Source organism: Carex rostrata, chromosome 7, assembly GCF_964058835.1.
Source record: "Carex rostrata chromosome 7, lpCarRost1.2, whole genome shotgun sequence".
Classification (NCBI taxonomy): Eukaryota; Viridiplantae; Streptophyta; class Magnoliopsida; order Poales; family Cyperaceae; genus Carex; species Carex rostrata.
The window spans coordinates 11,336,255-11,358,252 of record NC_135924.1 but is presented as its reverse complement, the minus strand read 5'-3'; the positions used below and the strand labels follow the sequence as shown (position 1 = coordinate 11,358,252).

Here is a 21,998-nt window from a genome sequence, read left to right as displayed (position 1 = left end):
GTGCCTCGGCGTGTAACGGGTCTATTGCTCTCATTCCTCCAAACTTTATTGCATGAAGGTCCCCTTTTTCATCAAAGGATACTGCTCCCCATCCCGCCCTGTTTAGTCCTTCCCAAGATGCATCCACCAGTATCACTTCCGTATTAACTGGTATCCCAATTTGTGTTGGTTCAGTATCGTTAACCCTCCTTCTGTTTGGCTCTTGTCTCACCTGACTCATATCAGCATGCTTAACTCTTGCCAATACTGAATCTGTGGTTGCTTTCTTTGTTGTGAATATTGCCTCGTTCCTAGCTTTCCATAGGAACCACGCTATATTTGCCATTTCACTTACCTGTTCTTTGTTACGCCCTTGTTTTATGGCCAAGAATGCTGCTGGGAAGGATAGAGGTAGGTGATCCACCATTATGTGTAATTGTGAGATCCTCCACGTATCTCGGGCAATTTGACAGTAGAACAATGTGTGCATGAGGTATTCGTTTTCCAGCCCGCATCTCGGACATTTTTGGTTGACAGTGGATATTCTAGTGTGTAGTTTGGTCAGTGTGGGTAATCCGTCATGAATCGCTCTCCAAAGAAAGAACTGTATTCGAGGTATAATCAATTTATTTGCCCAAACCTCTTTCCAAGCTGCCATCTGAGTTGGAGTGAATTGTATGGTTTGTTGCACCTGGTTGCGTAATTTTTCGTACCCTTCTTTGGTAGAATATGTCCCTTTTGTGCTATTTAACCAAACTAACCTATCTCCAATCAATGGATTTCGCTGTGGTTTAGGTGCTGTGTTTTCAATTTGGATGAGGGCTGCCCCCCCCCCCCCCCCCCCCCCCCCCCCCCCCCATGAGTAATCTGACTTTGTCACCATCCCACTGGCCAGTAACTCCATTAATTAGATCCGCCACCCGAGTATCTCGTTGGGTGTTGGATGTTATTATCTGGGGTATCCAACCATCGTACCAAGGCTGGTTTAAGGCTCCTATTTTTGTACCTTCTCCAACATGCCACATGATATCCTCTTGAAAGAAACCCTTCAATTTCTGAATTGCCCTTCCTAGTGGACTGTATCCACCAGTATTTGCATTTGCCCATAGCCCTTTCCTTGGATAATATTTTGCTTTGAATATCTGAACCCACAACTTATCCTGTTCACTTGCGATTTGCCACATTAATTTGAGTAACAAAGCCTCATTAAAGAGCTTAATATCTCGCACCCCCAATCCTCCTTCCTCCTGTTTCAAGCACACTTTGTCCCAACCAATAAAAGATAAGTACCTTGATTTGTCCAACTTGCCCCATAGGAATTTTCGGATTATTGCCGTCACTGCCTTGATCGTTCTTGCTGGTACTCTTGCTACCGACATGTAGTATACCGGTAGTGATAGTAGCACTGATTTGATCAAAGTCAGTCTTCCGGTATGCGAAAGCAAATTTGCCTTCCAACCGGCTAACTTTTCTTGCACCTTTTGTAGCAGCTGTTTGTGAGAGAGGTCTCTACCTCCCCCTTCTTGTGTTACCAATATCCCTAGGTACTTCTCTTGTTCCTGGGCCATTTTTGCCTCAAACTCCACCATGATTGACTGCCTTGTTTCCAAGTCACAATTTTTACTGAACCAAATAGTAGACTTTTGCAGGTTTACCACCAAACCCGAATAGTCTGGAAACTGATCCAATATGCTTTTAACTTGTCTCACTTCCTCCACATTTGCTTCTCCAAAAATCATTAAATCATCTGCATACATCACATGGGTAATTTTTGGAGCCGAATGAGCTAAAGTAATTCCCCGTATTGTTCTTGCCCGTACAGAATCCTTAAAAAGTTTTGTCAAGAAAAAAAAAACACAGCAAAGAATAATGCAGTTAAAGTTCCCCGTATTGTTCTTGGCCGCAAGTTTTGGAACCAAACTGAGTCCGCATCGTCTGCATTAACTCAAAAGAGTATCTTTTGAGCTAATAGATATCAACCGTTCGATTATAAACGGAGTCCATCTGGCCTCCCGCCTAAAATATTGAGTCTTTAATTTTAGTGTGATCTAATTTGCACGAATCTCAAAACTGACCAGACGGTTCAGATACATTAACTCAAAAGATTCCTTTTCGAGTTAATGCAGAGGATACGAATTCTCCAGTCAGAAATATAAAGGGAATCTAACATAGAGTAAAACTATTTTCAAATAAGTATTCCATCCGTAGATATATGCACAAGTACACAATACAACATCCTAATTCTATCTCCATACAAAATCGAACGAATTCATATCCCCTGCATTAACTCAAAAATGAATCTTTTGAGTTAATATATCTCGATCATTCGATCTATTTTAAAATTCTTGCGGACTAGATTGGTTCTGTTTAAAATCAAACAGTTAAAATTTATTAACTCAAAAGATTTATTTTTTGAGTTAATGCAGAGGATACACGTTCACGAACCGTATCCTTCCATAGGAAGACTAGTACCTGCTGCCCCCATGCAGCAGTGGCTACATTCCCTTAATTTGAAACCTACTTCTTTGTATAGTTTTTGAGAAGATTGAATCAACAATTTTTGTAGATATAACACTAATTATTACTTGCATGGATTTAAAAAAAAAAAAAAAAAAACAACAACAACAACGTGATGCTTGAAATAATATAAGATATAAAAGTTACCTGATGATACATTATTCAACTTAGTAATTCTAGAGTGCACCTAAGTTATCATATATAAATTTACATTTCGGCGTATATGTAGTTACTAAAATTTAAACTTAAAGAGTTATTAACTATTTTCTATTTAATCTAGAATTTTTTTTAATTTAACTATTAGAAGATAGAAAATGTATACGTGTCAAATGAGATTTTAGATTAATTAATAAAATTGTCATAAATAACTTCTTGCATAAGAGTTAAGAGATATTCAATTAGTTACAATTATTAGTATTTTTTTTTCTCTAGTTATTTAAAATCAACGATTATGGTTCCAAAAATATATATATATATATATATATATATATATAGTACGGCTAACGCGCTTCCTCTAGCATATGGGCCGAAATGCTTCCGGTGGAAATTTGAAATTTCAAAATCTAAAAAGTCGATCTGAACCGTTCATCTCCTTCTCCATATTAATATCTGCTTGGAGACCAAATTTTACATTTTTCTGAATTTTTTTACTATTTATTAAGCCACTTTGAAAATCGCTGATCCAACGGTGGCTTAACAAAACAGTAAAACCATTGGATCAGCGATTTTCAAAGTGGCTTAATAAATAGTAAAAAATTTCAGAAAAATGTAAAATTTGGTCTCCAAGCAGATATTAATATGGAGAAGAAGATGAACGGTTCAGATCGACTTTTTGGATTTTGAAATTTCAAATTTCCACCGGAAGCATTTCGACCCATATGCTAGAGGAAGCGCGTTAGCCGTACTCTATATATATATATATATATATATATATATACCTTAGGCCTATTAAATGTTGTTTTTAGACTTTAGACTTTGGGCCTATTAAATCAACGACAATACATATAATTTTTAGACTTTGGGCCTGTAATTTAAATCTGCATCTCTCAGCCTTAGGCCTTATTAAATGTTGTTTTCATTTTCTCCTTATTTTAAATGGACCCGTAGGTTTATTTTTACGCTGTCGTCCCCTTTCAAAAGCATGGTTTTGTAATTTGTACAGGTTTCGACTTTGAAAGGATATTGGGCTCTTAGCCTGGTTTGCAAAAAAAGAAACCTTACATTAAATGAAACTAGAGCGATTATGGGCCTGGGCCATTTTGGGTCAGCCTTTAGACTTTGACATTTAGTGCGGTGGTCTGTTACTTCCTGCGCCGCTGCGCAGTTTAGTTTCCATACTATTATGATCCTATTGGAAAACTTTCAAAACATCAAAGTTAAAATTTCACCTGGAATTTTGCAAAGGAGTAACCAATAGGAATGATATATAATGGTCTTAGGGTGGTAAAAAAGCTCGTAACTCATGGTTCGATCATAACTTGTATCTGACTCGTTTGTTATTGGACTGAGTTATTAACGAGCCAGTTCGTCACTAGTTCGGTCCATAATTAATGAGTTCAAGCTGGGATCTAGCTCGCTCGCCAATTTTTGAGCTAACTCGGTTAGGCATCAATTTATGAATTTGTATGAATTTGTGTGTATTTTATACTGTCCAATTCGGTCCAGCTTGGTTTAGCTCGATCCAAAATTTTTGTAGAATTTGTTTTCTTCTTAAAAAAAGGTTCATCCAGACCCAGCAAGCCAGCTTACTAGCTCGCGAGTTAGTTCGGTCCAACTTGTCACAATTTCAAGCTGAGATTTAAGTTCGAACTCCAAAAGTCAGCTTACTCGTAACTCAGACGAGCCGACGAGCCAACTCATTGCCATGCACCCCTAAGTGGTCTGAACATGGTTTTTAAGTTTTCCTCAATTTTGTTTACTATTTCCACGCAGGAGGAGAGGGTTTTTGGTTCAATTTTTCTGTCGATGGAAATGGGACTTTGGTTCGTTTTCGTACCATTATTTAGTAAAAAAATTAGCCGTCTGATCATATTTTTTCAAAAGAATTCAATATACTTGAGACTCACCAAAAAATTTAAAAAAATTGGTGCCGCTGTTGTATTGATTACTCTTTTTTTTTTTTTTCATAGTACTTGTCAGGCTATATTAATGTGATCACCGGTCACCACAGCGACCATATAATGCAATGCAGTTGCTATTAAAGGTATATTGAAATGTGATAATCATGTCCTTATAACTGTACTGAGCAACAGATATTGGTCGTTTCTAGAGCTGAGCACCTAAACTTCTATTCAAATTTATCAAATGTATATAAACGTTGTTAATAAAGAGCAAGTGGCCATGTGAGCTTTTGGTTTAGACAAGCTGTAAGCATATATGTATTCGATGAATAATGATGATCATATATGATTAATTAGTTAGTGAATGCGACCAATAATGAATTTAGTTGAGCGTTTTATCTGTTTGGATGGAGGCTGGTAAGACAACGCATGACAGATTAACAAGATTAACAAACGGTTTATAATGTTCCAAAAGAGAAAAGAGAAAAAAAATACACATGTTTTGTAAGTGCGAAGTTATCAGAGGCAACTTTTGATGCAAATATCAAAGCCCATAAGTGATGCATTATATTGCGTAATTTTGTAGAAAATAAATCATCTGTTATTCCGATCCCAACTAATCCCAACTAATGATCTTTTTTGAAATTCACGCATGAAAACAAAATTCGTTGAAATTTAAGCATGGAAAAATTTAACAGTTGGCATCAACATAAAAGTTCCTGTTATAACAACAGATTTATGTATTCAAAAAGCAAAACCAACGAAGTCGTCAGCAATAATATCAGAAATTTTTTGGTGAAAATTAAGGCCAAGATTACCGTTCCTAATCATTGTTAGATTTACAGGTGTGTACGTATTAGAGATTTTCTTTTCTATTAAAAGTAGTAAGAATTTATCATTCTGTACGTGGATGTGTTTATTAAGACTTAAAATCATAATTTCTTTTGAAGTCATTCTATCAAGCTACAACTTGAGTTATTAAGGCATTGGCTGTTAGACATTCTATTCTTGAAGAAAAAAGGAGATTGAAATATGATTATATAACAGATAATTAAATAAGACTGCAGTTTTTTTTTTCTTTTTTTCTTTTTTTTCAGCAATGTATTTAATATTTCATCAAATGGGCATTTTTCCTATGTTTCCAAAAAAATAAAAAAGATAAATAAAAGTATGCAAACCATTTGAACCAAATTCTGTAATTAATTTCTTCTATCAACAACTGTATATTTATAAATCTACAATCTACATTGATTCATTACTACATCTTAATTAATTTTAACATATTTCCCTAAAACGAATCACTTTGAATATTCAATAGTGAAACTCTGGAATTAACCAGACTCCTAAACACTTTCTCACTCCCGCTCTCAAAAATCTTAACACATTCCTCTAATTCCTCCAATTTCTTAAATGCTGCCATTGCTCTTTCCTCTTTCGAAACCTTCTTTGCGAATGGCCCGACGATTCTGCTTGATGCCGATGAAACGGCGGCAGTGGAAGCAATTGTCGACACAGCAACCACTCTGTTAAAGAGGACCACAGAGACTGCTGACGTGGCAATGGTTGCCTCTTTCAAGAGGCCAAAGATCTCCGCCTCTGGAGCATCAGATGCAGTCTCCAGAGGTGAATATTTATTTGAGGTGCGCAAGGAAGACGCAAGTCGCCTCAGCTCTTTCTCTGTTCTCCTCTGTGATTTTAAAGAAGATGCGAGCAAATTGGAGTCACACCGCCTAAATGCCGATTGGACCTCAAACAATTGTTGCTTTAGCGTCGCTATGGTAGATAGCAATGACCCGTATGAATCGACTAGGTACAATAAATTATCGAGGAGATGCTCAGTCGAGGCAGTTCCTCGTTGAAGCACATTTTTCGTCTCTGATAAGCTGAGGAAATCATTGAGTGCTGAGTGAAGTCGTTTGATCTGTGAGAGACCGGCATCGATCCAGGCAAGGGAGCTGTCTGAGCTGGTAGCCAGTGATCGGACAGCCCGGATCTGTTCCTCGAGATTGGAGATTAGAGGATGTGATCGGCATGGCAGACTCACTGACCGCACATGATACGCTGCTCGTGCCTTCGACCTAGTGTTCATGGGAAGAGAGATCGAACGATTGAATCCTGGTATCATCTTCTCTAGCTCTCTGTTTTGTTTTTGGTTAATTTTTTTCCTTTTGTTTTGATTTGTCAATGTGGGAATTTGAGATCTGAGTTGGGAAGAAGAGGTTAGAGATAGGAGGGGTTTAAATAGGCTGTGGGAATTTAATTAAAAAATGTTGGCGCGGGAAATGATGGGTGTGCACGAGGATTGGAATGGGCTGTGGGGGGAGGAGACTGGATCCGCAAATCAGGCTGAGACGGATCGCAATTCGAAATCGGTGCTGGACACGTGTTGGGTGATGGTAGCTTCAGCCTGTCGCGGTGTCGCCACGTAACCCTATCTAGGTTGTCCTTATTAATTGTGCAAATTTATAGGTCAATGCGTAGGGTAATTAACTGGGTAAGGCGATGCTCTAGAACTGATGTCCAGATGCAAGAGATTTAATTATGGTTCATGTATTTTGCCAAGCTTGACAATTATTTGGAGCACCAACCACGAGGAAACCATTTGTAATTGTATCTAGAAAGTATATGTCTCTTTCAAGGGAAGTGACTAATTAACATTCAAACAAGAATATGATTATTAATTATTGTCGTTATCTAATAATGATATTAATTATTTGAGAATTAAGTTGAAAGTTATGAGTAAAATTAAAGTTTAAAAGATTTTATTTATAAGAATATAATGTATAAATGTTTTTATGATCGAGTATAAATATTAACTTGTATGAAGTACATGTAAGAGGGTGAAGGTAGGGGTGTCAATGATCAAATTGATGATATGTTACTGTTATTAACTTTTATATCCAAACTGGCATATACTTGCCTAATTTTTTTCCACTAAAATTTACTCTTAAATTCAGAGGTGAAAGACTTACAAATTATGGGAGTCAAACGTTAATAGAGGTCAATCATCTAAAATTTTCATGCTACGAATGCGAGTTAATTTTACCATATCCATAGCATTTTACTCTAAACTATATAGAAAATTATTTATAAGTACAAATTTTTTTAAATAAATAGAAATCAGTTGACCTCTATGCCTTGAACTTCCATCCTGCACTACCTAAACCCGTCCAACCCATCTAATTCATACGGATTTGGCAGGTTATATGGGTTAAACGATTTCTAATTTTGATTAAACCTTCTATGCTAATTTTTGTTTTTGATTTATATTTAACAAATTAACAATGTTACAACTATAAAAAAGATAAATGACAAATAAAATAATAAAACATTATTGAGCATTAATAAATGGGCCAAATGTCAATAATTATTTTTTTAGATCTAGTTATTACAATAATTCTAATATAACTTAATATTAAAAAAACTAAATAATGACATATAATATTCATAAATCAAATCAAAGAAAATAATATTGCCGTTGCTTCAATATTCGTGTGTGTTCGCTTGAAGATTCATGCTAAAGCATACGGATCTTAAAGCAATTCAGACGGTAGAGAAACCTTCATATTCAAATTGGAGTTAGATGGGTGTTTTATGTTTTTTAATAAAAGGATAAAATATGTATTTTATAAATTTAAAATGTGTTTTAATATAAAATATAATAAATAGGTAAATATGTGAGTTTTTGAAGTTTAGAAGGGAAATATGTAGTTTTAAATTTTTTTTTTGAAAAATAGTGATATTACCACCAATTTCATAGAAATCAAGCATATCTGATATGATACCTAAAATTAGTACCAAAATCAGATATCTGATATGTGTTTTAATATCTGTAGTTTTAAAATTTTGAGAGGGAAATACGTAATTTTGAAGTTTTTGAGGGGTATTCGTGAAATTCCCCCTTTGTAGAAAGAAGCGAGCAATTTTTCTGATCCTTTTGTAAATCCAAAATGGGAGGCGAGCAATTAGGTACTAGTTCCATGCACACCGACTGATATGGACGATTTGATGTATGTTCATTCAATCGGATGGATGTTCTATTTGCGAATCTTGTCAAATTATTTGAATTTGTTGGTATGTAGTTGTTAGTAAGGTCCTGAATTTATCACGTTTAGCTTATGATCGGCCTATAATCGGTTCCTATTAGAAGTTCGTTTGGGGAAAAAAGAATAAACTATATGTTACTAATTTTCCTCCCTTTTTTTTTTGTTAGTTTTACTTAATTTAACCAGGCTTCTAAATAGCTAGCTATAGCGGCGCTATAGCTACGCTATAGCTTTTCCGGACCATAAACGCTAAGCTATGAGATAAAATTGCGCTAACTCAGCTACGACCGCTATAGCTATAATAGCTGACCGCTATTACCGCTATATGAGACCCGCTATAGCTACCGCTATGCTACATGATTTTTTTTTGCAATTTATATGGACTTCTGTACTTCTATTCTTATTTCTAATGCTACATGGTCTTCTACGATAAGTATACTAAACCAAACTATATGCTTCTATTTTTATTTGTGATTTATTCTATCATTTTATATCGAGAAATATTCAAATCCTAATTCTTCATTTTGATTACTCTTTTTATAGTATTCATTTGTAAAATTATTATCGTTTGTTTCAATTGAAAACTGATTTTGATTATTATTATAATTATAAAATATTTAAATATGTATATTGACTTCATTTACCGTATAAAATTAATTACTCTTTATCTATTATAATATGTAATACCATGAAGTATAAACTATTAAATAATGTTACTTTTTAGATTTTTTTTCCTTCTTATTTGCATAATTGATAAAAAGTATAGACTTAGATTAGTTGTCATTTAGTTGTTACATCAATTCTCTAATATTGATTATGTTGATAATTAGTAGAAATATAGAATATAAAGTTTGAAAAGGGAAATCGCTATGTGTGATAGCTTCCGCTATAGCTACGCTATTCGCAATAGCTTTTTTTTTTGGTCTCCCCGCTATGCCGCTATAATCGCTATTTAGAACCTTGAATTTAACATAGAGGGTCAATTGTTCTGCATAAATTAATATGAATCATGATTGATATTGATTATATTAATATAAATATTTTAATCAAATTATATATTGCATTAATATATCATGATTGATTCAAATTAAAACTTGCCTCAAAGTTTTGATCGGTAATTTCCTTACGGATCTAAACTTCAAATTTGTTTGTTTATGCATAAATTTGTTTGTTTTTTCCTTTTTGGTTAGTATTGGCGTAAAAAAAAAAAATTAGGATCAGTATATTTTATATCATTTAAACTTTTTTATTTTTAAAATCGGCATAATTTTTATCAATCTTTCTACCAATCAAAATCATGATATACTCTTTCTGCTTCTCTCTCTACCTTTTTATTAATTTTTACAGAAAACTTTTTTTCCTTCAACCACGCACCAATACAAGGATTTTGCCAACACTTTGGTTGCCCAATCGACAAAAAAAATATACATTGAGGGACGACTTTGCTATATATACACAAAAGGGTAGAACTGCACAGACAACCGATCACAAGCATTCCAACTGCCACATATTCCATGACGAGCGGGAGAGTATTTTTTTTTTTTTTTTTTTGCAATTTCTTTGTGCAGTTTTTAAAAGAAAGAATATGTGCATGAATCGAATTCAATGAATCCGTTCTTACTATATTTGATACAAATAATGTACTATTTCTATTTCTGTATGTCTGAATTTTATAATTTTTATGAATAAAAAATTTAGCCGGAGTCAAGGTAACAGGCTTAAAAAAAGTGTACTGGCCGGTCCCAACTCACATGAAGCTAGGCTTATCGTAGGTGAGGTTCTGGCCTTCACATAAATTTAATATTACGTGATGGATCCTTGTAAAAGTAAAACCTGAAAAAGGGAACGATTGGTACGTGACAACCGTCAAGTTTTAACATAATATTAAGCTATTTGAATGTTTAATTACTTCATAAATGCTAAAATTTATATTTAAATTAAAGTAAAGGAATTTACATGCTCACAAGTCACAACTAATTGGTCCATTGGTCCAGCTCACTGGTTGGCAGGAAAATCCTGCCGACTCGTGGTGGTGGGCAGGTTATCCATTTTCTAGCTTTCTGGAGTGATGCATGGACTCATGATCTGCATGGTTAATTACCCGTTACCCACATGCGCCATAATCATTGTTCATCGCAATAAATAAGAACAGCCGTCAGCCGAGATGGGGCTACGTGGTGAGTTTATAGAGCAAACACCGCAACGGTGGCCCTTCGGCTAGCCACCTTCCACCAGGTGTTGTCCACGTCATTGGCTCCAGCCTGATTTTCAGATCAAGTCTCCGCACCCATTGGCCATTGCCCATACCCTTTAATTCGTGCATCAATCATTTGCCGCTGAACTTATTTATTATTGAATTCCTACAAGCTATATAAAGCCGTCAACCCTTTCCCTTCTGCAAGGGGCCCAACCCATATCAGATTCCAGACTAAAACAAAGAAAACAACAAGAAAGAAAAATTAAACAGAGAAGATGGTTCCAAGATGCAGTCATTCGATTTCGCTTCCAATGAGCACATGGCACAGGGGGAGGGCTACGGGTCATGTAAGGTCGGTGAGTCTTCCTTGTCAATCGCATCCTCTGATCGCAAATCTCCAGGAGCAGATCAGGACCGTCCAATCATGGGCCGCCAGTGCAGATGCCTCCATTGCCTGGATCAAGGCCGGTCTATCACAGATTGAGCTCCTCGTAGCGGCTGTGAATGACTTCCTCCACCTCTCGGAGACAAAAACAGTGCTTCAACATGCCACCACCTCTTCGATGGAATGCCTCCTCGAATTATTTTTGTACCTGGTTGATTCGTACAGTTCCTTGCTATCTGACATAGTCACACTAATGCAACACCAATTTGAAGTTCAATCAGCACTCAGAAGGCACGACTCCACATTACTCGCTTCGTCTCTAAAATCCCAGAGGAGAATAGAGAAGAATTTAAACCACCTCATGGTTTCATTGCGCACTGCTGGTAAATGCCCGTCTTTGTTGCTCGCATCCAACGTACCAGAGGCTCAGATTTTTGAAGTTTTAAAAGAGGCGATCGGTGCAACGTCAGCAGCGTCTGTGGTTCTCTTCAACCAAGTGGTCGCAATGTCTTCTGCTGCCTCCACCTCAGCTGCATCTTCAGTTTTGTACACCATCAATCCTTTTAAGAAGAAGATTTCTAATGAGGAGACAGAGAAGTTGATTTATGTAAAATTTCAAGAATTAGAGGAATGTGTTAGGGTTGTGGAGAGTGGAAGTGAGAGGGTGCTGAGGACTCTGGTAGACAACAGAGTTGCTCTGCTCAACATACAGAGCAATTCATTTGGGGGCTGAGAAAAAAAGTTCGACTAAAATTCTGTATATATGGAAACAGGAAATACAACTTTTTGGATAAATATTACTTGCCAATGTGTTTTTGATTGCTTATTCTTTGCTAGCGAAAAACCAATTCTGGTCTCTTCTGTACCAAAATAAGATACATGATCATATTTCTTGAATGAAACAGCCAACCTCCAGCTAATAATGATGCATTTAATTAATATTTAAAATTAATTGTTCAAATCAATATGCTGTCAGAGATTGGGACTCGTTATATATAGTGTACATTAGTTGGGGTTTTCATTGAAATTTAATTACATTACAGAATAACTAGAATTAGTTATCATCGCTGGGTCTATTTATTAAATACAGAAAAATAACCTATTTCTTATACTATGTTTTTACTGGAAAGTGAATTTAGTTCTGGATTACTATTGGTAATACTAATACATCATTATTGTATTTCGAACTTAATTTTTTTTATGAAGGTATGGGCAAAATTTTGTTTTACTAAGTAATCCAAGTTTGACCACGAATTTATACTTTCGACTGATTTAAAATTTATTCTGTGTATGTTATGTTTGATTTAGAATTCATTTTTTATATGGCATGCACGATTCGTCTTTAATATATTATGACCTTGCCTGCTTTTAATATTCATTTTTGATATGGCAATATTCATCTTCAACAGCTTCAAATTCATTTTAGATATCTTACAAATTATCTTTGAGTCTTACTGTTTAGCTTAATATGAGGGATAAATCCTTTAATTAGTCATCGCCGCTTGGTCCTATCATAACAAGTATAAGAACTGAAAAGAATCTGTTGTGGATACTGATTTATATCACTTGAAGGTGACAGCTACCATTAATTATCAAGACCAGCAAATACTGGAATACATTAATTATTTCATTCTCTCTGGCTTCTGGAGTGATGCATGGACTCAGCATGGTGCACACTTACGCAATAATCATTGTTTATCGCAATAAAAGAAGGACAGCTGTTGAGTTTCTAGAGCCAACACCTCAACGGTGTGGCCCTTCCGACTATCCACCAGGGGGTCCCCAGACCCATTGGCCATTGATACATATTGTTTTTTAGAGCTGTAAGTACTGATACATATTGTTTTTTAGAGCTGTAAGTACTGATACATTTAAAGCAATTCCCCAATCAGAATATCCAATTATCCGGTGAATTTCAATTCAAAAAAAAAACAAGAAGGTTCCACTACTGGTAAAAGACGATTGTTCTCTGGATCAAACCTAGTTAAAACTATATTGTTTTTTAGTTCATAATTATTCTACAAACTTAGGGGTGTCAATGGGTACGGTACGGGTTGGGTGTAGACATTTTCATATTCATATATAGGTATACGTAAGGCGTACACACATTACATACATTATCAATAAAATCCATAAATGCCATATCAATTTCACAAATAAAAGTCAATTTTAATGGGTATATACCCATTAAAATTGATCTTACCCGTACCCTACTCATATCCATTAAAAATTGATCTTACTCTACCTTATCCTTACCCGTTAATATTATTGGGTAACGAAACGGTAGCGGGTGAATAACGGATAATACTAGTATAATAATTAATTTTATTATATTTTATAAATTAAACATCAAAAACTCATTCATTTTAACACATATATAATTGTATTTCTAATAAAAAATAAAATAAATGTGCAATCAATTCCAACTAAATTATTTTTTATAAAGAATAAAAATTCAAAATCACGAATATACATTCAAGTGGGTTGGAAATTGAATTGAATATACATTTAAGTGGGTTGAAAATTAAATTGAATATATATTTGAATTTTATAATTATTCTATAGGGTAATGGGTACGAAATAGTTATTACTCATACCCTTACTCATTTATTTAATGAAAAAAAATTCTTATCCATACCTATATCCGCCTTATCAAATACGATACGGGTCGGGTAAACGGCTAAAAAGATACCATTGACACACTTATACACACTTCGTTTGAGACAATTCATCTCCGTTAAATGTTTTTTCAATTTTACATTTAAGTAAAGGAAAATACATGCCCAATTAGCAGAGGCCTTGCACCGATCTACGATACAGCTGGAAAGATGCCAGATCGAGGCATGGTTGGCGACCTCCTGATTGAATTCATGGATATTTCTTTTTAGTTCCTACACACTTCTGATTGTCTGACATAGCCTCGTTTGAGCAACAAAAACAAAAAAAGTTTGAAGGGGAAGGAGAGAGAAGAGGGAGGAGGATAAATATGTCAATTTTAATTTTAAAATAATTAAATAAAAAGTTAAATAAATCAAAGAGGATAGGAGAAAGAATTTTAATTTTTTATGAAATATTAGATATTAGTGTTTTGATGGAGAAATTAACTATTTTTGAAAGTTTGTATAGATACACTACAAATTTTCTCATTTTTTTAATATCATGTAAAAATTGAGCAGATATTTCTTTGTAGAGCAATAATTGTTATCACAATCTGTACACAGTCTCAATAGATGATAATTTTTAAATATCATGTAAAAATTGAGTAGATATTTTTTTGTAGAGCAATAATTGTTATCTGTACTCGGTCTCAATAGATGATATTTTTTAAATATCATGTAAAAATTGAGCAGATATTTCTTTGTAGAGCAATAATTGTTATCACAATCTGTACTCAGTCTCAATAGATGATATATTTTAAATATCATGTAAAAATTGAGCAGATATTTCTTTGTAGAGTAATAATTGTTATCACAATCTGTACTTGGTCTCAATAGATGATATATGCTCGGTAAATATGTTGTTGTGCATATTCATTGTTTCAAAAGAAGTAAATGATCAATGATGTCTTTATTTCGATTTCTCTTGCTTGAAGAATACAAAATGTAAATAGAGTTTATTTTGTGTTGTATTAAATGAAATAACATAATAAGGCTGCAAATAGAGGTGAAAATGGTATGGATAATATCCGATCCGTATCTGATTCATATCCAATTCGTATTTGAAAACTTAGATGTGGATATTCAATATTTGAATATCCATGTGTATAAGAATACTGATATGATTTTACGTTTTAATAATCCGTATCCGAATATTAGATATATATCATATATTTTAATATATATTATGAAAAATTTATGTTATTCATTATTACAATTAGATAAATATTATGAATTTTAATATTTGAAAATTATTTTAATAAGTATCCAAGTTGATCCGGATCTGTATCCGTATCCATATACGTCTGATATATCTAATATCCACTTTGTATCTTTATCCGGAAAATGAAAAAAAAAAAGATATAATATGGTTTTACCACTATCCGCTCCATATCTGCTCCGTTTTCACCCCTGGTTGCAGATTTTTAGAGAGTACATGTAATATTTTACTTTTTTCTAAAGAAAAAAGAAGGTGGATTTATGTATTTATCCATGAGCATAATGCATTCACTAATCTAAAAATTGGGTGGACTGCAAAATTTTTGGAATCATCGAATTTTGAGAAAACAAAGAGGTATCTTGCAAGAAATAGCATCATATGTATCTTCTTTTAACAGGACAATAATCGATGTTTGCAAAAGCAAAGGAAAAGTAATTAATAATAATACATGTTTAAGAGTAACAATTGCTAAGAAATTAATCACATACCCATTTGAATGTAACATTTATCTAAAAAAAGTTAGATTCCCATATATACAAAATTTTACTCAAATTTATTTCTCAACCCCTAAAATGAATTGCTCTGTATGTTTAGCAGCGCAAGTCTGCTATTTACCAGAATCCTTAGCATCCTCTGGCTTCCACTCTCTACAATCCTAACACATTCGTCTAATTCTTCATATTTTGCATAAATCAACTTCACTCTCTCCCCACTAGAAATCTTCTTCTTCAAATGCTTGATGGTGCACAAAGCTGGTGATGTAGCAGAGGTGGAGGCAGCTGCCGAAATTGCGACTACTCTATTGAAGAGAACCACAGAGGATGCTGACGTGGCACCAATCGCCTCTTTTAGAACTCCGAACATCTCAGCATTTGGTGCATTTGATGCGAGCAATAAAGACAGGCCTTTAGTAGCAGTGCGCAATGAAACCGTAAGGTGGCTCAGATCTTTCTCTATTCTCTTATGAGATTTTAGAGACGAAGCGAGCAATGCCGAGTCATGCCTTCTAAGTGCTGAATTGCTGATTGAACTTCAAATTGGTGTTGCATTAGTGTGACTATGTTGGATAGAAACGAACTGTACGAATCAATTAGGTACAAAAAAGTTTCTAGGAGGCATTCTGTCGAGGAAGTGGCATGTTGAAGCACTGTTTTTGTGTCCGAGAGGTTGAGGAAATCATTCACGGCCAACACAAGAACCTCGATCTGTGATAGACCGGCCTCGATCCAGTCAAGGGAAGCATCTGCACTGGCGGCCCATGATCGGACGGTCCCGATCTGCTCCTGAAGATTTGCAATCAGAGGATGCGATTGGCAAGGGAGACTCACCGACCTTACATGGCACGTGGCCCTCCCTCTCTGCCATGTGCTCATTGGAAGAGAAATCGAATGACTGAATCTTGGAACCATCTTTTCTCTGTTTAATTTTTCTTGTTGTTTTCTTGTTTTAGTCTGGAATCTGATATGGGCCTGGAGAAGGGAAGAGGCTTGACGGATTTAAATAGTGTGTGGGAAATTCAAATAAAAAAATGTTGGCGCCAAATGATTGATGCACGAGAGGGTATGGGCAATGATCAATGGCCAATGGGTCTGGGGACCACCTGGTGGATAGTCGGAAGGGCTACACTGTTGAGGTGTTGGCTCTAGAAACTCAACAGCTGTCCTTCTTTTATTGCGATAAACAATGATTATTGCGTGTGTGTGTACCATGCTGAGTCCATGCATCTCTCCAGAAGCCAGAGAGAATGAAATAATTGATGTATTCCAGTATTTGCAGATCTTGATAATTAATGGTAGCTGTCTACTTCAAGTGATATAAATCAGTATCCACAACAGATTTTTTTTCAGTTCTTATACTTGTTATGATAGGACCAAGCGGCGGTGCATGCCATATAAAAAATGAATTCTAAATCAAACATAACATACACAGAATATATTTTAAATCAGTCGAAAGTATAAATTGGTGGTCAAACTTGGATTACAGAGTAAAATAAAATTTTGCTCTTAAGACTATTTTCAAAATTTTGCCATACCTTCCAAAAAAAATCAAGTTCGAAATATAACAATGATGTATTAGTAATTAGAATCCCTAATAGTCATCCAGAACTAAATTCACTTTCCAGTAAAAACATAGTATAATAAATAGGTGATTTTTTTCTGTATTTAATAAATAGACCCAGCGATGATAACTAATTCTCGCTATTCTGTAATGTAATTAAATTTGAATGAAAACCCCAACTAATGTACACTATATATAACGAGTCCCAATCTCTGACACCATATTGATTTGAACAATTAATTTTAAATATTAATTAAATACATTATTATTAGCTGGAGGTTGGCTGTTTCATTCAAGTAATATGATCATGTATCTTATTTTGGTACAGACGAGACCAGAATTGGTTTTTCGCTAGCAAAGAATAAGCAATCAAGAACACATTGGCAAGTAATATTTATCCAAGAAGTTGTATTTCCATATATGAAGAATTTTAATCAACTTCTTTTCTCAGCCCCTAAAAAGAGTTGCTCTGTATGTTGAGCAGAGCAACTCTGTTGTTTACCAGAGTCCTCATCACCCTCTCACTTCCACTCTCCACAATCCTAACACATTCCTCTAATTCTTGAAATTTTACATAAATCAACTTCTCTGTCTCCTCATTAGAAATCTTCTTCTTAAAAGGATTGATGGTGTACAAAATTGAAGATGCGGCTGAGGTGGAGGCAGCAGAAAACATTGCGACCACTCGGTTGAAGAGAACCACAGACGCTGCTGACGTTGCACCGATCGCCTCTTTTAAAACTTCAAAAATCTCAGCCTCTGGTACGTTGGATGCGAGCAACAAAGACGGGCATTTACCAGCAGTGCGCAATGAAACCATGAGGTGGCTTAAATTCTTCTCTATTCTCCTCTGTGATTTTAGAGACGAAGCGAGTAATGGGGAGTCGTGCCTTCTGAGTGCTGATTGAACTTCAAATTGGTGTTGCATTAGTGTGACTATGTCAGATAGCAAGGAACTGTACGAATCAACCAGGTACAAAAATAATTTGAGGAGGCATTCCATCGAAGAGGTGGCATGTTGAAGCACTGTTTTTGTCTCCGAGAGGTGGACGAAGTCATTCACAGCTGCCATGAGGAGCTCAATCTGTGATAGACCGGCCTTGATCCAGGCAAGGGAAGCATCTGCACTGTCGGTCCATGATTGGACGGTCCTGATCTGCTCCTGGAGATTTGCGATCAGAGGATGTGATTGACAAGGGAGACTCACCGACCTTACATGACCCGATACCCTCCCCCTGTGCCATGTTGGAGCCATCTTCTCTGTTTAATTTTCCTTTCTTGTTGTTTTCTTAGTTTGCAGAAGGGAAAGGGTTGAGGGCTTTATGTAGCTTGTAGGAATTTAATTATAAAAAAGTTCGGCGACAAATGATTGATGCACGAATTAAAGGGTATGGGCAATGGCCAATGGGTGCGGAGACTTGATCTGAAAATTAGGCTGGAGCTAATGACGTGGACAACACCTGGTGGAAGGTGGCTAGTCGAAGGACCACCGTTGCGGTGTTTGCTCTAGAAACTCACCACGTAGCCCCATCTCGGCTGACGGCTGTCTTATTTATTGCGATGAACAATGATTATGGCGCATGTGGGTAACGGGTAATTAACCATGCAGATCATGAGTCCATGCATCACTCCAGAAAGCTAGAAAATGGATAACCTGCCCACCACCACGAGTCGGCAGGATTTTCCTGCCAACCAGTGAGCTGGACCAATGGACCAATTAGTTGTGACTTGTGAGCATGTAAATTCCTTTACTTTAATTTAAATATAAATTTTAGCATTTATGAAGTAAATATCCAAATAGCTTAATACTATGTTAAAACTTGACGGATGCCACGTACCAATCGTGCCCTTTTCCAGGTTTTACTTTTACAAGAATCCATCACGTAATATTAAATTTATGTGAACCCAGAACCCCACCTACGATAAGCCTAGCTTAACGTGAGTTGGGACCGGCCAGTACACTTTTTTTAAGCGTGAGACTCCGGGATAAAATTTTATCCATAAAAATTATAAAATTCGTAAGTACAGAAATAGAAAGAGTACATCGTTTATATTAAATGTAATAAGATTGGATTCATTGAATCCGATCTATAGATTCTTTCTTTTTAAAACCGCACAGAGAATTTGCAAAATATATATATATATATATATGAGGAGGGTTCAAATGCACCCAAATGCACTCTATCTTTCAAATTTTTTTTCTCCGTTTTCAAAATTCGAATAGTCAATCCGAACTGTTAGATGCGATCTATATATTAGGATGTGCTTGGAGACCAAATTTTACATTTTTTTGAATTTTTTTACTATTTATTAAGCCACTTTGAAAATCGCTGATTTTACATTTTCTGGACCATTGGATCAGCGATTTTCAAAGTGGTTTAATAAATAGTAAAAAAATTCCCAAAAATATAAAATTTGGTCCCCAAGCACATCTTAATATATAGATCGCATCTAACGGTTCGGATTGACTATTCGACTTTGAAAACAGAGAAAACGAATAGGGTGCATTTGGGTGCATTTGAACCCTCCTCATATATTACTCTCCCTCTTGTCATGGAATATGTCATAGCATGGGATGCTTGTGATCGGTTTCCTGTGCGGTTCTACCCTCTTGTGGGTAGCGAAGTTATCTATTTGCTGGCCCTTCTGATATTTTTTTGTCGATTGGGCAGCCGTAGTGTTGACGAAATCTTTGTATTGGTGCATGGTCGAATGCCTTGTTGCTATCACTTGAATTTTTGTCGGCTCTCACGGATGCGGTGCCTAGTGCTAGCTCTGCGCGGGGCTTTGCCCCGCAAACTTTTGGGAGGTCCCTTGTACGAATCATTGCTTTTGCACTCATTTGTCGTGTTGTTGGTGGCGACACGCAAGTCATGTTGTTCTTAACGACACATCAGAACAAAAAGTGTGGAGCATGCATGTGTAATGCCTCTCTGATCGGATGAGCAGCGATTTCATTGAGTATCCATAAAATGGTTAATTTTATGTGGCACAAAATCCTTTGTATTTACTATTTACGGATACAGAGGGTTTTGTGTGCCATAGAAAATCAATTAGAAAATTTATGAATCTGACTTAATGATTCTGATTCATAAAAGAGTTGATTTTCTGCGACACAAAATTCTCTGTATCTACAGAAAATCAATAGTTACAGAAGGTTTTGTGGCGTAAAAAATCAATACTTTTATGGATCGGAATCATTTAGTCCGATCCATAAAATTTTTTTTTTCTCTCCCCCACAGTTGAAAAAAAAATCTATATATCGGACTCAATGATCGAGTCCAATCTTACTATATTTGATGCAAATGACTGATGAGGTACTATTTATATTTATATACGTCCGAATTTTATAATTTTTATAGATAAAAAGTTTCCGTCCTAAGACCAAGAACTTTTATGTTTGCTACCGAACTTTGGATATCAAAGAAATATGCTTGCTACCGAACTTTTATGTCTGGCTTTTGCTCTTCAAACTTATAATTTATATTAAGATTGTCAAGATTATTTCAAATTAATTTAATGACAATGAAACAAAAATGTATTTGTTCAAATAACCATGATTAATTGATCGTTATAGATGCAACTCGCTAAGCACAATATGAAATGAGGTGTGATTTGATCATTAATTATATTTAGTGTACTAATATATAAATATTCTGATGTAAAAAAATAATGACAAATTTCTCTAGACGGTCTAATTTAAAATCGACCGACTTTGGGACGGATCTGCATCTGTACCTGACTGAAATCTGATCAAAACGGACGGTCCAGATTTACTCTCAGCCGGTGATTATTCAAGATGACGTAGGAGCAGTATTATTTGTGCTTTGAGATTCGTGCCGGTTTAAAAATCTGAATTGAGAATAAATCTGGACCGTCCGTTTCGATCAGGTTCAGTCAGTTACCTAGGAGGATGTGAATTCGGAAAATTTTATAAAATGTCATTTTTTTCAAAAATTATCAAACAAAATACCCCTCCTCAAAAATATTTATCAAAATACCCTTGTGGTTCCTAATTTTTCTCTCCTCCCTCTTCTTCCCTCCCAGTTACACCCTTCTTTTTTGTTTCCCATTTCTTCTCTTCAATTGTTTTTATGAGTTTTACGTGCTCACAGTAATACAAAATTGTGTTAGACTGTGCCAAAAAAATGCAATGTTTCCTAGCTACATAATTTAATTATATAGTCAAAAGTCAATTCCACAAAAAAAAGAACTTTTAATTAATATTTAATCCTCATAGTCACACTTTTTTCGTGATGATTCAAAATTTATATATGAAAACAATGGACTTTAAAAATCTAACAAAGTTTCCAGCTCTGGATGTGATTTTTTTTTGTTTTGAAAATGATAAAGATAATTCATTTTTAAAATATAGGAAAAAAACATATGATGATTCTAAAATTTGATTATGGCAATCAGTAAATTGATGAAGAAAAAAAAACAGAGTACGGATAATGATATGATCATAGCAGTTTGTGTTTGATCATAACTTATTATTCCATACCAGTTTATATCACTGCATTGCTATATATACCGATACTAGACAGACAGTATCTCACCAAGAACACACAGATAAGTGCATCATCTCAATTTACTATTTCAATTTATTGTATATCTCGTAAGGTCCCAATTAGATCATCTATTCAAAATTGTACCTGTTTAATAGCCATAACTTATGCTCCTTGCAAAAAAAAATTCACTGTTGAATGATACTTACTGAAATTCTACTAAAAATCACGTCAATACATGTTATTAAACTAACAAAATGACATGTTGACCCATATCATATAATAACAAAATTGTTGTATTTAACAAATAAATTTATTTATAAAAACAGAGCCTTACATGCTATCAAAACTAATAAAATGGTCTGCTAGTTT

At 35.1% G+C, this 21,998-nt stretch overlaps 4 protein-coding genes across 4 annotated transcripts; 1 reads left to right on the top strand and 3 right to left on the bottom strand.

The window, feature by feature from the left end:
• Positions 1-5,736: 5,736 nt before the first annotated feature.
• Positions 5,737-6,763, bottom strand: LOC144556863 (uncharacterized). Its single transcript, XM_078305343.1, has one exon. It carries the CDS (start codon positions 6,679-6,681, stop codon positions 5,845-5,847), a length of 837 nt encoding a protein of 278 aa, XP_078161469.1. The 5' UTR covers positions 6,682-6,763; the 3' UTR covers positions 5,737-5,844.
• Positions 6,764-11,025: 4,262 nt separating this feature from the next.
• On the top strand, positions 11,026-11,919 carry LOC144557416 (uncharacterized). Its single transcript, XM_078305982.1, has one exon. It carries the CDS (start codon positions 11,075-11,077, stop codon positions 11,915-11,917), a length of 843 nt encoding a protein of 280 aa, XP_078162108.1. The 5' UTR covers positions 11,026-11,074; the 3' UTR covers positions 11,918-11,919.
• Positions 11,920-15,627: 3,708 nt separating this feature from the next.
• Positions 15,628-16,469, bottom strand: LOC144557145 (uncharacterized). Its single transcript, XM_078305673.1, has 2 exons — positions 16,159-16,469; positions 15,628-16,090 (listed from the first exon to the last, which is right to left on the bottom strand). The coding sequence occupies exons 1-2, from the start codon at positions 16,467-16,469 to the stop codon at positions 15,628-15,630; spliced, it is 774 nt and encodes a 257-aa protein (XP_078161799.1).
• A 1,071-nt stretch (positions 16,470-17,540) lies between these two features.
• LOC144557144 (uncharacterized) lies at positions 17,541-18,373 on the bottom strand. The gene has a single exon (XM_078305672.1). The coding sequence runs from the start codon at positions 18,371-18,373 to the stop codon at positions 17,573-17,575; it is 801 nt and encodes a 266-aa protein (XP_078161798.1). The 3' UTR covers positions 17,541-17,572.
• Between the last annotated feature and the right edge of the window lie 3,625 nt (positions 18,374-21,998).

Coding starts and splice junctions, on each gene's coding strand:
- LOC144557144 (XM_078305672.1), bottom strand. CDS start 18,373: ATGGCTCCAACATGGCACAGGGGGAGGGTATCGGGTCATGTAAGGTCG.
- LOC144556863 (XM_078305343.1), bottom strand. CDS start 6,681: ATGATACCAGGATTCAATCGTTCGATCTCTCTTCCCATGAACACTAGG.
- LOC144557145 (XM_078305673.1), bottom strand. CDS start 16,469: ATGGTTCCAAGATTCAGTCATTCGATTTCTCTTCCAATGAGCACATGG. Junction 16,091..16,158: donor TGCCTCCTAGAAACTTTTTT/GTACCTAATTGA, acceptor ACCAATTTGAAG/TTCAATCAGCAATTCAGCAC.
- LOC144557416 (XM_078305982.1), top strand. CDS start 11,075: ATGGTTCCAAGATGCAGTCATTCGATTTCGCTTCCAATGAGCACATGG.